The sequence below is a fragment of the Trachurus japonicus genome, chromosome 20 (assembly GCF_045865225.1).
Source record: "Trachurus japonicus isolate A0001 chromosome 20, Traja_1.0".
NCBI lineage: Eukaryota > Metazoa > Chordata > Actinopteri > Carangiformes > Carangidae > Trachurus > Trachurus japonicus.
Window position 1 is genome coordinate 212,679 of NC_140926.1, and position 12,893 is coordinate 225,571.

Genomic DNA, 12,893 nt, shown 5'->3' on the forward strand with positions numbered 1-12,893 from the left:
GGCTTCAAGGCCCGCTACTCCACAGGTGAGTGTTGGGTGTAGATCTAGTTCTTATTAAAAGATAAGATAAGATAAGATTATACTTTATTATCAGATCACTCTGAAATGTGTCTTGCGTCCCATGACGTCCAAGGTTTCACACAAATAATAACAAAATATCAAAAACATACATTTACAAAAAGCATAAATGTTACCCTCAAAAGTCACATTTAAAGAAAAAACACACAAACTACCTCCTAACTACATTCACAACATAAATCCAACATTACAAAGTGTCTTTGGTGCAACAGCCAGTGCTCAGTCTGTACATGAACCCTAGGGTCTAGTCGACTTAGAGCCCAAACTCTGATTGAACAGTTTGACAGACTGAGGGACAGAAGAGTTCCTCAGCCTGGAACTCTAAACCTTCTGTTTGATGGCAGAAGCTGATATTCCTCAAAGTTTCCTTAAAGTTACCTCATCACCACCCCACCCTCCCCTCAGGAACGTGTGGAGGGACCTACATCGGTCAGAGTGGGGCCGTCAGCAGTCCGGGCTTCCCGGGGTCCAACTACCCCGACGGCTCCAGCTGCGAGTGGTTCCTGGAGGGTCCGACCGGCCACTTCCTGACCCTCAGCTACCAGAACTTCAGCCTGCAGGCCAGCTCGGGCTGCTCCAACGACTACGTGGAGATCAGAGAGTACAACGCTTCAGGTGACGCACATTTGAAATATTTATTTGCCCATTTTTCCCTGTTAAAAGGGTTTTCTATGGAGTTTTTCCTCAGTGGATGTGAGGGTCTAAGGACAGAGGATGTTGTTGTGATGCCTTGTAAAGCCCTTTGAGACAAACTGGTGGTAAAAACGGGCTATACTAATAAAATTGCCTTGTCTTGCCTTGCCCAAAAAGTACAAGGGACATAAACACTGCCGGTGCAGTTGACAATAGGAGTCGGTCGGTTACAAAGCGCCTGGCGGCTGATATGAAGCAGACATCATTTAAGGATACAGAAAACATCGTCTTCTCCATCATCATCATCATCATCATCAGTGTGTGTCTGTGTGTGTTGTGTGTGTTGTGTGTGTTGCAGGACGTCTCCTGGGCAGACACTGTGGCGCTAACCTTCCCGTCGCCATGGAAACATCCGACAGTTTTGCCTTCGTCAGGTTCGTCAGTGACTCCAGTGGAAACGCGGCAGGTTTCAGGCTGAGGTTCGAGGCCAGTGTGGAAGGTACACACACACACAGACACACACACACACACACACACACACACACACTCATCATCATCACCATCATCATCAACTAGGGCTGGGACAATTCGCTTTTCTCCGGATTCCATTCTTCTACGATTGTTTGGATGGCGATTCGATTTAAATTGCAATTCTACGATATTGCTGAAAAAATACACATCACATCTAAGTCATTTTTTCAGATTTATTCAGTTTATCTGCACACAAACACTGTAGGAGCCTATAAATGAACATACTCCATTATAAAGTGAACTTAAACCCTTTTCAAAACCTGGACTCTCTGGATGTAAAAAAGGCGAACAAATGCACATTGTACAATATTAAAAAAAAAAAAATTGAAAAAAAAAATCTATTTAAAAATCGTCAAAAAGAAAATTGCGATACCTTTGTGAATGTATTTTTTCTCCCACCCCTACTGTTGCCCCCCCCAGTCTGTGGAGGCGAGCTGAACGCCCCCTCAGGGACCATCTCCTCTCCCAACTACCCCAACCTCTACCCTCACAGCCGGCTGTGCCGCTGGGCGCTGGTGGCGCCGGCCGGCCGCCGCGTCACGCTCACCATCAACGACCTGCGGCTGGAAGGCTCCGGGACGACCTGTTCCTATGACTACGTAGAGGTGAGTTCACATCACATCACTTTGTTCAAACAGCCAGATGACACCTCTTTAAAGGGACAGTTCAACATTCAGTCAGATCCTCCTCTCCAGGGTTCTTACGGATCCTTAAAAAGTCTTAAAAGGCATTGAATTCATTAATCTAAAAACAAGGCCTTAATTGGCATTAAAATGTCTTAAATCAATTTTTCAAAGGTCTTAAAAATGTTAACACATGGTAAGTGGTATTTTATGGTTGTAATTAGTCTCAAATCTCAAAATAATTGGTAACATTCTGACATAGAGAAGTTAGTGGCGGCCGTCAACGCTAAATCTCTCACCATCACCAGCTCCCGAGTCAGTGTTTTGTTTTTCCTGACTTTTTATGCATTTATTTTGAAAGGACAGCTGGAAAGAGACACAACCCAATGTTCATGTAGCAGTCACTTTACCTTGGAAGTGGGTAAAATTGTCCCTGACCCTATGTAATTGATGTGGTGGATTTTTTCTGCATTTGTGTTTATTATGAAGTCGGTCTTAAATTTCATTTCAAGTGGCTTTAAAAAAGTCTTAAAAAGTCTTAAACTTAACTTGGCTTAAGCTGTAGGAACCCTGCTCTCACCATAATCCCTATAGTCATAGCAGTAGGTTCGTTACCTTTAACTGTTAGTGCAAGATGTTTTTAGAACGGTGGAGCAGAGCCGTGAGCTGCTCAGAGCTACGCTACAGAGGCTCATTATGGGATTTCTTGGTTTCCCTCATCAAACTCATCAAATACACAATCCAACAACTCCACAACGCTCTGGTGGACAAGTTGTGAGCTGCACATTCACCACGCTATGAGATAATAACACAACGTTACCACACAGAGTTGTTTTAGAGGGAAATGCAGCCGGAACTACATTCCAGACACGGCTGCTGCTGGGCGGAGGGATTTCAGAAGAGAAAGTAGTTCTGGTTATTTGCTTCATGTGTCGTAATGTTACATAATTATACGTTATTATCTCATAGCGTGGTGAATGTGCAGCTCACAACTTGTCCACCAGAGCGTTGTGGAGTTGTTGATTGTGTATTTGATGAGTTTGATGAGGAAAACATGGAAATACCGACAATTAAAGGTAACGAACCTCCTGCTATGACTATAGGGATCATGGCAATAGGAGAATTTGCCAAAACTCTCTCTGTAAACTATCCCTTTAAATTCTCCCTTACTCCAGTTCTGAAGGTCCAGTCTCAGTCTGGTCTGGCCTGACTCTGTGTCCTCTGCCCTGCTCTCTGTCTTGCAGGTGCGTAACGGGCTGGCGGACGACGCGCCCCGTCTGAACCGGTTCTGTGGTTCGGTCCCAGCAGGAACTCAGGTGCGATCGTCCGGTAACACCATGACCGTGGTGTTCAGGACCGACGCGTCCGTGTCCAACGGCGGCTTCACGGCGTCGTACGACACCCAGGAGGAGGCAGGTCAGAACCCGTCACCCCCGACGACAGACCAACACACCTGGAACTGTAGAAGATGTGGTGTATTGATGTGTTGATGAAGAGAAGGGATCACCGCCGACACGTCTTTTCTTGCATTCAAAAAGAGTTTATTACAAGAAGAAGAACAGTGTACAAAAATGCTGAATCGTGGAGCATCTCTGGTCCAATATGAGATCTCTCTCTCTTGGCCTAAAGCTCTAACCTTATATACGTTTTCTAATTCTCCACCTTCTCCCAATATAAGGATATGTTTGACCAAGATGGTCAGACAAAGACAAGATCTAAAAACAGAATCTAACCTAAACCTTCTGACATTTAACCTCTTGACCTAACTAAACATAGATACAGTGTCAAGTTTCCCCAAAAACTATGACCCACAGAGAAGAAACACATTTCTCAGGGTACATTCCACACTACTGCTAGACACCTAATCTAAACATCTAGCTGTAAATGTATGCATGTGCCTTTCTCTCTAACATCTGAATTTATTTATATTTATTCCATTTAACTATAAACTGTTACTTATTACAAATGAATTTCCTATCCACATGGTGAATTACTTCTGACATTTCCCTTAACTTTTAGGCTGAGAAAACACCATGAAGAACATAAGATAATTGAAGATATTAAAGCAAAAAAAGCTCAGGTGGATAATACACTACAAAGAAAAATAACATATATAGAACGTACTGTATATATCGTCCTATTTGGGCCTTTAAACTTTCTTCTCCATTGAAGTAAAATAAACTCAAAAACTCAAAACACGACGCTGGAAAAGATGGATCTTCAAGTAGAGTCGTCTTTAATTCACTTCAGAACAAAGCAAAAGAAAAACAACCAGAGTCGCATACGTAGACAAAAGATAAGAGAAATAAAGGTCAGAACTTGGTGCACAGAGGGGCACTGCCAAGAGAGCGACAGAGCGACTGACTTCATATCATCAATGTGGCTGTTTTACTGTTGGACATGTGTTGATCTCGGTACTTTCCCCTCCCACCTGTTTGAAGTCTGATCTCTGCTGACTGAGAACTTTATTCTGTGACCTTGGTTTCACCCTCATCTTCTCTGGAAGTGTAGGCTACCACCTTCCTGGTCATATCTGAGATGTTTCCATCCTCAATCCGCCTGGTGGCCGTTCTGTGTAACTGCACCTGAACCCAAAACTCCTGGCTCAGCAGAAAGTGTTATAAGGGTCATGTGTAGTTCACATCCATCCCCGTTCACCACTAACGCCTTGCACTCCTGTTGAAGTGCCCACTCTCATCCATTAGGTGGCGCTAAAGAGCACGCTGTGATGTTGGAGATTAAAGGGACAACGAGGAGTTTTGTAAAAGCAAAGTGTTTCCTCACTACATTTATGAGCCTCCGCACCGTGAAATTCTTTGACCGGGTCAAGACAGACTCATGTTTTCATTCATCAAGAATTAAAGTCAGAGGTTGGAAGACGATCACATACCGTCGTAGTTCCCACCATAAACGGAGATTCATACGGCGGCGTTATTCTCATGACTCGCCACGAAACCGAAAGTAAAGAAACGCTGGTCGGCTCGCCCAGCATTTCCACCACCACTAATAATAACAAAATAACCATAGAGACAAAACCATAGATTTATCTAAAATGGACCATTAACAAGTGGTAACGGAGATTCATCCACATTAATATGAGACTTTTTATAACCAGATAGAAACTCCTGGTTGTCCCTTTAAGATGGCTGCCAGTAGTGATGATGCAATGTTGACATGAAACAACATAAGAACACAAAGTAACTTTACTTTAACTAGTCAAACCAACACAAAATAACATAAACTGTAATGTAGTCATTAGTGAAATAATAACACAGTTCATACTTGATCTTTAAAGGTGGCATGACACTCTTTTCACTGGTCTTGTTGTTTTCAACCTTTTATGTCATTTTTCTTTAAAAATACCACAACACTAAAACTAGTAACAACTGTTGAGCTTGTCAGCTTAGGAAACGAGGAATGTGACAAGATGGCCGTTGACAACAGCACTGTCATGAAAATGACATGAAATTATATGTGATATAAAGAAGATAAGAATATGAAAATTATTTTTTTCACAAGTTATTGTTTTATTTTTTCTCTCTCTCTCTATATATATATATATATATATATATATGTAAATATATAACACTGTTTTTCATAGAACTATTTTTTACATATATATATATAGTGAACATTTTGAGGCTCCATACTTGTCCTTTGTGCAATGTCAAATGAACCAGTAATCTTAAACACAGTGGTGTTATAAAACAAGGGTTTGATGGACAGTGTAGGATGTTCATATCTAGTGACAATGTGTTATTGAAAAATGGAAAACAGAATTAAACTCTTAAAACCCATGTATGAATGTATATTATATATTGCTAATTAATGACTTATTGCTTTAAGTACATTTAAATGATAACTCTTATGTCACAACTGGTTTAACTCATAACAGTTTGGTTTGACGCATTTGAGGACATCTGCGTGTGTTTCTGAGGTGTGTGTGTTTCTGAGGTGCTTGTCTCTGATTGGTCCTCAGTGTGCGGCGGCGTCCTGAGCAGCCTGGCGGGCGGTAACTTCACGTCTCCTGGATACCTGGTGTCCAACTACAGCAGCAACCTGAACTGTGAGTGGAGGATTCAGAACCCGCGACACGTGAACTCGTCCATCGTGGTTCTGGTGGAAGACCTGCACCTGCAGAGCCACCAGACCTGCAGCGCCGACTTCCTGCAGTTCAGACTGGGTGAGCACCACTTCCTGTTTCCTATTGGTCGTTGACTGGCCCTTACCTGTGTTTAGTTTAGTTTAGTTTATTTATTTAGCACACATTTAGATTAATGGTGCACGGAGGGAACGAAGCCGATAACAAATTACAACAAGATAAATTTCTATGGCTAACAAATAAACATAGAAAAAAAAGGAGATAAAGTGCATAATCAATATTATACGAGCAAAATGAACCAAAATGAGAAGAAATGGAGAGATAAAGAACAATGTGATCAGTAACAAATAGAGACAATAGAAAAAAAGTTACAAAAAATTCATTTATTGAAATCATAAAAAGATGTAAGGATGTGGAGAGAGAAGTTGAGATGTATTTTGAGCTGCTTTTTAAAAAGTGGATACCCCCCCCCTGCCCCCCCCCAGGTGACTCTGACGGCGAGCTGCTGGCCAAGCTGTGCGGGCAGACGACCCCCAGAGTTCCCATCGTGGTCTTCACCCCCGAGCTCTGGGTCCAGTTCCAGACCGACTCCTCCCAGGGAGACCTGGGCTTCAGGGCCAAGTACCTGTTCTCAGGTGACACACCATGACATCACTGTGACATCACTGTGACATCACTGCTCCTCTGACATTTATTATTATTATTATAACCTTTATTTAACCAGGTTTGTCCCATTGAGATCCAACATCTCTTTTGCAAGAGAGACCAGGCCAAGAATGACAGCACATAGTTTCAACACATAGTCACATTAATTAAAAACATAAAACAAACAAAACAAAACAAAAAACAAAATTGAATTTTTAAAATCAGTTAAAATAAATTACAAGATTAGTCAAACATTTGCACTCAATTAAAACATTTTCACTCCGGAGGCCTGGATGTGATGGAATGTATCATCACTGTGACATTAGATTCGATGTGTTTATTTGTCCTTTTCAAGGAAAATAGTTTTCACCATTTCGTACAGAGCGGCCTCGAGAAATGCAACTTACATACATTTACATACATCACTGTGACATCACTGTGACATCGCTGTGACATCACTGCTCCTCTCTGCAGAGTGTGGGGGGTGGCAGTCCGGCGAGGGGGGGGTAGTTTCCAGTCCTAACTACCCCAGCCCTTACCCCAGCCCCAGCCGCTGCGCCTGGCTGCTGGAGGCCCCCGAGGGCCACACCATCACCGTGAGTTACACACACAGTGACATCACAGAGTGACATCACAGAGTGACATCACTGTGAGTTATGCTGCGTTCAAGACGACTCGGAAGTCAGAATAAAACGAGCTCCGAGTTGTAAAAAATGTGTCAAACTCTGAAATTCCAGGTGGGAACTCAGGTATCATATCAGAGCTCCGACTTTCTGACTTGACGTCACGACAACATCACAACATGGCGTCATGCCCTCGTCTTCAACGGTTAGAATTTAGACGTTTGAAGTTATTTGTTGAGGTTTTAATGCATATTGTTGTGTATTACTGCAGTAGTCTATATGAAATACGTTTAAGCTGTGATTGTTGTTTGGTGTGAAATTGCGGTCCTCGTATGTGACAGAAATAAGGTTTAACTGTTATCAAGGCTGTAACATTATATGTGCACTCATCTGCAGCGTCTCCTCTCCTCCACAATAAACATCATTTACTGCTGCTGTGATTTTTACTCTTCAGCTCTGAGCCTCAATACGCCAAGTTGGAAATTTTCGAGTTGGGATTTCTGACCTCCGAGTTGTTATGAACGCAGCTTTAGACACACAGGGGCTGTGTTCGAAATCACCCCCTATCACGGATGTAGTTCACTATATAGTGTGTTCGCCGTTTTGTAGTGTTGTTCGAAATCTCCGCGATTAATTTCATCCACTATGTAGTGGATGACAAAACACCCACAATGCACCGCAAAATTGAGTGAACAAGCGATGTACACTACTTTCTACTCCCGTATGTATCCCACAATGCAATGCGGTCGTGTTTTGCCAGAGAAGAAGAGGAAGCTAATTAGCATGTTAGCTACGATTTATTTAGGCAATTTACCAAAAAACCTCCTCAGACGTATTTGCCTTGGCTCCGTTTGCCTGAGCAGCAGGAGTTGGGCAGCAGCATCCCAACATTAACAGGCAGCATTAAATCAATCTAATTAAGAAACTGTAGTAGAATATGTAGTAAATACGATCTGACGAGCTAAGCTAATAGCCACAGCTAACAAGCTAAGCTAATAGCCACAGCTAACGAGCTAAGCTAATAGCCACAGCTCACGGTCGGGACACACAACAGTAGTCGACCAAACCAAACTTCCGATATTTCAACAGTTTATTGTAGAGTAACACAACCACACAGAATCACATCCTCAAATGTTCCTGCAAGTGTCGGTTTTTATTTTTTATGTGTCCGGTTTGTTTCATACGTCCATGGTTTGTTTACATGATTCTCGGTGCGTCTGCTTCCGTCACAGCAGTAGGCTAACACGCTAACACGCTAACACCTGGAGCATCAGCTGACGCAACCACGTCCAGAAAATGACCGTCTAGTGTCCGAATTCTCCTCCCGTCATTCCCTACATCGTGTAGGCTACATGATGTAGTAGAGAGGGAGGGAGGGAGTGGGTGATTTCGAACACAGCCAGTGTGACATCACAGAGTGACATCACAGAGTGACATCACCTCTCTGATGATTGGTTACTGCTGCCTGTCCTCAGCTGTCCTTCAGCTACTTCAACCTGGAGCCTCACTCCAGCTGCGGCTGGGACTCGGTCACCGTGTTCAACGGGGCGTCGCCCGGGTCGCCCATCATCGGCCAGTACTGTGGCACCACCTCGCCGGGAACCGTCCAATCAGGGTCCAACAAGCTGGCCGTGGTGTTCCTGGCCGACCACAGCGTGTCCCGGGGAGGCTTCGTCGCCACCTGGTCGGCCGACTCCTCCGGTGAGTCAAACCTCGTCTCCATGGAGACAAGCACTGGTCTTCTTCACATATGTAGTTAGTTAGTGTACAGGTGATAAAACACTGTGTTGGAACGGTTTTGTTGCTGTGATGGTGGGTAACGTGTTGTTTACTGTGTACTGTATCAGTACAGGCTATTCATTGATTGATTGATTGATTGATTGATTGATTGATTGATTGATTGATTGATTGATTGATTTTTTTTTTTTTATTGATTTTTTTTTATTTAAAAGGGACAGTGTGCAGTGACATTAGTTATTGAAACAATAAAAAGATGGCTGCACCAGATTTAGTGGAGCCGCTAATTTCCATCTGTAGTCCTGATTGATTGATTGATTGATTGATTGATTGATTGATTGATTGATTGATTGATTGATTGATTGATTGATTGATTGATTGACTGATGTATATTTGATGCTGCTGTGTACTGTAGCAGTACGGGTTACTGATCGCTCAACTTTTATTGTTTGTTTGTTTGATTGTTTTATTTTTAAACTGCGGACCACCAGTGAAGTCCATGATGAATTTCCCTACGGGGACAATTAAAGTTTATTGAATTGAATTGAATTGAGTTGAGTTGAGTTGAGTTGAGTTGAGTTGAGTTGAGTTGAGTTGAGTTGAATTGAATTGAATTGAATTGAATTGAATTGAATTGAATTCCTCTTCATCCTCACCTCACCGCTCCGGTCTCGTGTTCCTCCAGGCTGTGGCGGGATCATCCACGCCGACTCGGGAAGCTTCAAGTCTCCGAACTTCCCTCAGAACTTCCCGGCCAACGCGGAGTGTGTGTGGCAGGTGGTGGCGCATGAGGGAAACCACCTGGAGCTCAGCTTCAGCAGCGACTTCCAGATCCCCGACGCTGCCGGCCAGTGTCAGAGCAGCTACGTCAAGGTAGGAGAATATGTCTAGGTAGGAGAACGCCGTTGTTACGCTGCTAGGCTCGCCTCGGCTCTACCTAGTCAAAACCTCCCTCCCAAAGGTTAGCCCAGCACCTAACATGAACCTACCAGTGCCTGCGTGATGCATCGACTTGTAAGTGGAGTTATTTCCCTGGGTGAGTGCAGTCGTTTCCTATCTGGAGGGGGGTCGTGTTCTGTGGGAAAACTCACCCAGGTTAACTCACCCAGGTTAGCTCACCCAGGTTAACTCACCCAGGTTAACTCACCCAGGTTAGCTCACCCAGGTTAACTCACCCAGGTTAGCTCACCCAGGTTAGCTCACCCAGGTTAACTCACCCAGGTTAACTCACCCAGGTTAGCTCACCCAGGTTAGCTCACCCAGGTTAACTCACCCAGGTTAACTCACCCAGGTTAGCTCACCCAGGTTAACTCACCCAGGTTAGCTCACCCAGGTTAGCTCACCCAGGTTAGCTCACCCAGGTTAACTCACCCAGGTTAACTCACCCAGGTTAGCTCACCCAGGTTAGCTCACCCAGGTTAGCTCACCCAGGTTAGCTCACCCAGGTTAGCTCACCCAGGTTAACTGCGCATGCCCTGTCCGTGGGGTTCGGCTCCGGCCGCCTCCTTTGACTTCGGTTTCTCGGACAGCCCGCCCTTTGTTACGTTGTTTCAGTTCATTAAGTGTGGGTCAAAAAGAAAAACAAGTGGTGGTGTGGTGGATGTCGCTTCAGTCTTCTCGGTGTCGTTGAGTCACCTTTTCCCTGTGGCGTCTTCCTCGTGGGCTCTGCCTTCTTCCTCCTTCCGGCCCAAAATCCAGACTCCTTTTCTCGGGAGCAGCTGCAACCACTTTAGAGAATCCCCCAACACCACGCCCCCTTCTCACGTGTATGTCAGTGAGTCCCTAGCAACCACTCTACCGTACATCCCACAAGACTGACTCATAACATCCGTCTAGGTAGGAGAACGCATAGACTGTAAAAAGAACGGCCGTAGCACCGTGACGTCACCCATTGGTTTGGGGGAGTCTGTTTTGTGCCGCTACTACGGGGGTTTGAACCGCGCCATGTTGGATTCTACTTGCCATATTTGGAGCGGTGCGGCCGTTGGCCGGCCGAGAGCCCGCCCACTGGCCTCGTAGCAGCGGTCGCCGGACCTGTCACTCAACGGTTCTGCGCCCTAATTGGCCAGAACTTTAAACCTAATAACAGTAAAACGGTAGAGTTTTAAAAAAAATTCACCCCCCTCAGAGTGTGTGCGGGGGTAGAAACTATCGGTTGAGACCAAAAAAATGAAATGTACCAGGCTGTAAATATGTTTTTTAAAGCTGTAAAATCGGCTATTTTAACATGGGGCTCAATTGGAGTTGCTCCCTTCTGGAGCCAGCCCCCAGCGACAGCCCAGGGGATTGCAGCTTTTTGAACGCGGAAGTGAGCTTCACTTCTCAGACCGACAACTGCCCCCTTGGGAGAACGCCGCTTCCAGTCCACCGGTCGCCGGAGGCCGCAGCGAGTTTCTGTTCTCTGCTGCTCTGTAACCAGCTGTTCCTCTCCTCTTCCTCTCCTCTTCCTGTTCCTGTTCCTCTCCTCTTCCTGTTCCTGTTCCTGTTCCTCTCCAGGTGTGGGCGGGTCAGACTCAGCAGTCCGAGGCTCTGCTAGCGACCGGCTGTGGCTCCGTGGCGCCGGCGCCGGTCGTGGCTCCGTACAACGTCATCACGAGTCGGTTCCAGTCGTCCGGGGCAACGGGCCGAGGCTTCTCCGCCTCCTTCAGAACACGTAAGAACCAGAACCGCCGCTCTCACGTCCGGCGCTCCCCGGTGACCGGCCGTCTGGTGATGATGTCATGATGATGTCATGTGTTCCTCAGGCTGCGGCGCCAACTTCACCGCCGCCAGCGGCCGCGTGGTTTCCCCCAACTACCCGTCCGACTACCCGTTCTCCGCCCGCTGCAACTACACCATCGACGCCGGAGCGCAGACCGTGGTGGTCGTCACCTTCCAGGTGTTCCAGGTCGAAGGTACGAGCCCCCCTGTTGTCATGGCAACCAGCAGTCAGGGCCAGATGTTACTACTGACTGTTGTCATTGGCAACCAGCAGTCAGGGCCAGATGTTGCTGCTGACTGTTGTCATTGGCAACCAGCAGTCAGCTGTCTTTTTATTTATATTTGTACATAGAAAGACAGTGTAGAAAGTACATAAATTCAAATATAAACAACAATGTAGCATGACATTTCTGAACACATCCTCTTGTAGAGTAACGAATCTTCTCTAGCACCAGACGGTGTAGAAGGTCATTCTAATCTTAATCTTAAAGGTTGGGGGAAGTTTCTCCTTCCACTTAAAAAGTATTAATCGCCTACGAGCTGTAAGAGAGATCATATTCTGCGCCTGGCGGTTAAGGTGAGTATCTTGTGGAGTTATTCCAAATATGGCAGTAATGGCAGAAAGTTCAATAGGTAAAGTTTTAAGTATTGACTGCCAGAAATTGTCTAGTTCTGAACAAAACCAGAATGTATGCGAGACTCGAGGGTGGCTATCAATCACAAATGGGATCGACGTTAGGTGCGAATTTTAGACCAATGAAGACGATGCATGACCTTGAACTGGATAACTGTGTGTCGTAAGCAGATTGAAGAGGAATGTATTTTATGTATTCTATCTATCTGTGCACTTTACGATTTGGCGCTCTTGTTTCCCTGCTTTTATTAGTGCATTCTGTCAATTTTTTAAATATTATGGTTATTATGTCTTATTTCAATTAATCTTAATATTGTATCTGTTCCCACTTTACCTGCCCAGGGACTACAGGCGGAAATTAGCAATTGTTGCTATAACAACCTGGCTCAAAGCATCTCTTCTTGTTTTACAAGATGAATGTTTTTTTGTGCATTGTCCCTGTTTTTAAATAAATAAATTCATTCAATTCATTCATTCATTCTAAAGCTCTTTCCCAAATCTCCTCAGGAAGTTCAAACCCCAAATCGCCCTCCCATTGCGTCTTTAATGATGTCATGTATTTAGTGAGGAATATACCAATATTCCCT

General features: G+C 44.8%; 1 protein-coding gene across 1 annotated transcript in view; it reads left to right on the forward strand.

The window, feature by feature from the left end:
* The window catches only part of cubn (cubilin (intrinsic factor-cobalamin receptor)), a 65,650-nt gene that overhangs the window by 39,051 nt on the left and 13,706 nt on the right, over nt 1-12,893 (forward strand). Inside the window, exons 44-54 of the mRNA XM_085763488.1 lie at nt 484-693; nt 1,070-1,210; nt 1,663-1,847; nt 3,110-3,281; nt 5,845-6,048; nt 6,453-6,602; nt 7,087-7,208; nt 8,711-8,936; nt 9,658-9,845; nt 11,469-11,625; nt 11,717-11,866. Coding sequence (XP_085619614.1) covers nt 484-693; nt 1,070-1,210; nt 1,663-1,847; nt 3,110-3,281; nt 5,845-6,048; nt 6,453-6,602; nt 7,087-7,208; nt 8,711-8,936; nt 9,658-9,845; nt 11,469-11,625; nt 11,717-11,866 — 1,905 coding nt within the window. The remainder of the gene's footprint in view (nt 1-483; nt 694-1,069; nt 1,211-1,662; nt 1,848-3,109; nt 3,282-5,844; nt 6,049-6,452; nt 6,603-7,086; nt 7,209-8,710; nt 8,937-9,657; nt 9,846-11,468; nt 11,626-11,716; nt 11,867-12,893) is intronic.